Source organism: Penaeus japonicus, unplaced genomic scaffold, assembly GCF_977035675.1.
Source record: "Penaeus japonicus unplaced genomic scaffold, GWHDUDI00000001_assembly GWHDUDI00000016, whole genome shotgun sequence".
Lineage (NCBI taxonomy): Eukaryota > Metazoa > Arthropoda > Malacostraca > Decapoda > Penaeidae > Penaeus > Penaeus japonicus.
In genome coordinates this window covers 16,651,906-16,656,905 of record NW_028234418.1, presented here as the reverse complement: position 1 = coordinate 16,656,905, position 5,000 = coordinate 16,651,906, and the positions used below count along the sequence as shown (strand labels likewise).

General features: G+C 36.7%; 1 protein-coding gene and 1 long non-coding RNA gene across 2 annotated transcripts in view; one reads left to right on the top strand and one right to left on the bottom strand.

Annotated features, from left to right (window-relative positions):
* Positions 1–1,195, top strand: part of LOC147470178 (uncharacterized) — a 1,701-nt gene extending 506 nt beyond the window's left edge. Inside the window, exons 1-2 of the long non-coding RNA XR_015191717.1 lie at positions 1–406; positions 597–1,195. The exon at positions 1–406 is cut by the window's left edge and continues 506 nt beyond it. This is a non-coding gene — a long non-coding RNA (uncharacterized LOC147470178). The remainder of the gene's footprint in view (positions 407–596) is intronic.
* Positions 837–5,000, bottom strand: part of LOC122263503 (5-hydroxyisourate hydrolase) — a 29,479-nt gene continuing 25,315 nt past the window's right edge. Inside the window, 1 exon segment of the mRNA XM_086545214.1 lies at positions 837–2,765. Coding sequence (XP_086401340.1) covers positions 2,676–2,765 — 90 coding nt within the window. The 3' untranslated portion in view covers positions 837–2,675.

The following is a 5,000-nucleotide window of genomic DNA, read 5'->3' as shown; positions in this document are numbered from 1 at the left end:
CAAATGTTTACTTAACATAAAATGGCCAAATAAACTGTCACTTGAAATTATTTTGAGTTATAATTTATTTTATGATGATCTTCTCATTTTGGTTTTCATACATTTCTTGTATTCTACGTTCTCTTTACAATTACAGAGAGTATCTGCACATAACAGGGCATGGTTTACCAAAAAATGATAGGAATGGTTTCCCTACTGATTGTTAATGTACTTTCAGATTAGAACATTTACCTTTTTTCTTTATATAGGCAGAATCAGTAAATTAATGAAGGAAAGTTTAGGGCACTAAAATAATGCACAATGCTGTGAGTATGAGAGTAATTCCACATCACGTGTATTAACAGGTAAAATAGACAAATAGCAAGAATATGCTGACCTATCATCTTCATCGGCTTTGCCTTCATGGGTAAGCATTACACTCCAAGGTTTATAATTACTTATAATTCTTAAGTTTGTAATTTGAGTTCCTGGTCTTACAACTTTTTCAACCCTCATTTTTTCTTTTGTGATGTTCTGCTCTCCCTCTTTACCATGGTATGTCAAAAATATATGAATTATCATCTTCTTATGGTTTTATGGTGTTTTGATTTTTTCAGATTTGCCATTGCAGTTGTAATATGCAATTAATGTGAAATACCTTCATAAAAATACAAATTTCAACGGCAAGTATGTGGCCAGGTGAAGCAACAAAAAAGGGAAGGCCAGAGGATATCTGTCATGTGCTTTTGTGTTGTAAAGAGAGAAAATGGAACTTTTGACTGTCTAGGAGAAGGATGCAACATTAATTTTCATGAACTTGTAGGATCTGATGTAAATGGGATTAGAAATAAGGTATATTTAGTATTACTATTTCTCCATCCTTTATTAGTAAGTACTAGATAATGACACATGGGTGTTGAAAAGAGCACAGAATTATTATGTGAAGATTACAAATACACATGAAAACTGCTCTTAAATTGTATGAACTTTTAGTTAGTATTCCTTATACACCCTGCCTTTCAGTAACTACTTTACTTATTGCAGACTTACATTTCCATTTTCTTGAATCGGTTAGAGACAAAAGCAAATATACAACAAGAAATTCTTTGTAAAAGAATTAAAACTAGAGATGTAAAATTCTCAACATACAACTCATTCAATAAAATATAGGGGTGGTAAACTTACATTACATACATTAGTACTTATCTTTATGTAATAGTGTTACATTTGTTTCCAGATATTAATGGCTAATTGATATATGGACCAGAAAAGAAAAGAAAGTAATGTTTGTATATATGTAAGGTTACTTATATAATTGATATGAATTGCACAGTCAACTAAGTATCACCTAAAACAGCAAAAATATGCTAGTGTATAACACTAAATGTGATAACATTGAATGAGAAAAAATAAAGATAAAAAAAACATGGTCTTTCTTTCTTTTAACAGTTTATCTGGTATAACATTTTTAGGTATGATCAGCCCAATGAAGTACTTTGTATTTTTGACCATCCATTTTGTGATACAGCTACTGTAATATATCTTTCATGTAAATAAATACAATGATCATTTCTACTTATTCCCTTTTCACCTCAACTTTTACTGAAAACTTCGTCCCTGATTAGTGGGGTCACTGAATGGACGTTCTTGTTACCTTTCAAGGCTCCTGAGTGTTGGGACATAGATTTCTGTGTTCTAATGTGTCATATGCACAAGATTTTATAATTCAATTATTATATCAAGGTTGTAAAACTTACAACTGGTTTACCAACAATGTTGCCATCTTGGTTCATTTTGTAAGTGTTCACAATCAGTAAAAATGCTTGTCAAGAACACATAGTTAACCCATTAGCAGCGGATGACATGATTTGCTGCCAAGGCAGAGCCGGTCATAGACGTGGATGGCAGCGTGCCAGAAAATGTAAACCCGCCATCCTACTGCACACATATTTTATTAAAACCAATGGGTTAAATAGCACAAATGCTTGTAAATCTACAAGACAGGAGCTGTAGATGATCTTGCAGGTTTCCATAAGAACAACAAATTAAAGAAAATCCTGATATGTATGGTAGCACTGAACTCTGACATTGTAAACATTAAAAAGATGTTGCTTTCAAATTTAACATTCTAGTAGTAATTGAAAACTGACAATTCCATTGGTCAAACTAATGGAAAACTGGATCATACTATTACAAAACATATGTTAATTACATTTTTTTAACAAAGTGAATTCAAATTCTTCTAACTCATATTAAAAAAGGCTTATCAGAATTTCTATCACTAACTCAAAATTCCTTTAACATATATAGAAATGAAGTTATGGTAAATGCCATATGGTACATGAATAAGGGACACTATGGTTTTGCACTATCATGTATTTTTTGTGCAACTGTCCTAAAATGTACACAAAGAAATATTTAAATGAATATATTTAATCATACAATCAACGAACAAAGAAAACAGATTGAATTATCCACATTAACAACCAGATCTTGATTTCCCAGTAATAATCTTCTACTTATTTTGATTAAAGAGTGAACACAATTAGTTATGTTGATATAAAAATTAATAACATGTATTAATACTAAGCAAACCACTTCCTTTGTTAGTACAGATTTACAACCACAACAGTATTGGAGCTTTCCACTATGGAATTTTCAGTGATTATGCTGAGTGTGAATCAACACGTTTCCATTTAGCTGCCTCTGTAGGTACTGTATCCATATGGACTTAACAGAAGAGGGATATGGTAATGTTCTTCAGGCTTTTCAATGACAAATACAATCTGAAAGAAAGAGTAGAATATAATGAACTTCGGGGCAGATTTCAAATTTGTGTCAAATTTGAGAGAGAGAGAGAGAGAGAGAGAGAGAGAGAGAGAGAGAGAGAGAGAGAGAGAGAGAGAGAGAGAGAGAGAGAGAGAGATGGAAAGGGAGAGTGATTGAGAGAGAGGTGAGAGAAATAAAGTGCGGAGAGAGAGAGGAGAGAGAGAGAGGGAGGGAGGAGGGAGAGCGGTAGAGAGGGAGAGGGAGAGGGAGAGGGAAGAGAGGAGAGGGAGAGGGGAGAGGGGAGGCGAGAGGGATAGAGGAGAGAGAGCGGGAGAGGGAGGAGAGAGAGAGAGGGAGAGAGGGAGAGGGAGAGGCGAGAGGGAGAGGGAGAGGGAGAGGGAAAGGAGAGGAAGGAAGAGGAGAGAGAGAGAGAGGGAGGTGGGGAGGGAGCGTGGAGGTGAGAAGGAGATGGAAATTTGAGAGATGGAGGGAGGAGAGGGAGAGGGAAGGGGAGGGGGGAAGGGAGGACATAGGGAGGAGAGGGAGGAGAGAGGAGAGTGAGAGAGGGGAAGGAGAGTGAGGGGGAGGGGAAGAGGGAGGGAGAGAGAGAGAGAGAGAGAGAGAGAGACCAGAGAGAGAGATGTAGCGAGCGAGAGACGAGGAGAGAGAGAGATAGAGAGAGAGAGAGAGAGAGAGAGAGAGATAGAGAGAGTAGAGAGAGAAGAGGAGATGATAGAGGAGAGAAAGTGTGAAAGAGGAAAGTCGAGGAGAGAGTAGAGAGAAGAGAAGAGAGAGAGAGGGAGAGAGAGAGAGGAGAGATGGAGCGGAGATGGAGAGACGAGGAGGAGAGAGAGAGAGAGAGAGAGAGAGAGGGAGAGAGAAAAAAAAAGAAAGAGAGAAAGAGAAAGATATAGAGAGAAAAAGACAGAGAGAAAGAGAGAGAGAAAAAAAAAGAGAGAGAGAGAAAAAAAAAAGAGAAAAAGAGAAACAGAAACAGAAAGAAAAAGAGAAAGAGAAAGAGAGACAGCAGAGGGAGAGGGAGAGGGAGAGGGAGAGAGGGAGGGAGAGGGAGAGGGAGAGAGGGAGAGGGAGAGGGAGAGGGAGAGGGAGAGGGAGGGAGGGAGGGAGAGAGGGAGAGGGAAGAGAGGGAGAGAGAGAGAGAGAGAGAGAGAGGGAGAGAGGGAGCGAGAGGGAGAGGGAGCGTTGGAGGGTGATAGGGGAGAGGGGAGAGGTGGAGAGGGAGGAAGGGAGAGAAGGGCAATAGATGGTGAGGGAAAGAGGGAGAGGGAGAGGGGAGGAGGGGAGGGAGGAGCGAGGAGAGAGAGATGGAGAGAGAGAGAGAGAGAGATAGGAGAGGAGAAGATAAAGACGGACGCCAGACGATAGAGTGGAGCTAACTCTAGCTCTAGAACAATAACAGAATAGAGAGAGAGAGATAGCGATAGAGAGAGAGAGAGAGGAGAGTGGAAGATGATATTCAACTATCCCCCTGCCGAGCCTATCGATTTAAGAGGGAGGGGAGAGTCTTGGAGAGCTAAGAGGGAGAGAGGAGAGAGGAGGAGAGAAGAGAGAGAGAGAGAGAGGAAGAGGAGAGAGTAGAGAGAGATGCGGAGAAGAGATGAGAGGATGAAGGATAGCGGAGAGAGAGAGCGGTGATTAGAGATTGAGAGTAGAGAGCTGAAGAATCGAACTAGAGAATGTCAGAAAGTTAGAGAGAAAAAAAAAAAGAGAAAAAGAGAAACAGAGAAACAGAAACAGAAAGAAAAAGAATGAGAGAAGAGAGACAGCTATAAGAGGAGACATTACATTAGTAATTACATAATTAACTCCCATAATTTGAAATCAAATTGAATATTTCTCAACATGTATAGATGTAAGCTCTTCCAGAACGCGAAAGGCTGAAAGATAGAATGAGTTTCAATTAATTGTTATATATATATATATTTCTATCTATATAAATAACTATATATATATATATATAATAAATATATATATATAAATTTCTATATAATATATATATAAATATATATACAATATATATTATATATATTATATATATATCTATATATATATATATCTATAATCTAGATTTATATATAATATATATATCTATTTATATAATACATTGTTAAGTCTTGTATAATATATATATTATTAATATATCTATAAATATCTATATATTTATATTATATTTTATATATATATATATTACTATATATATATATTTATATCTATAATATATTATCTATATT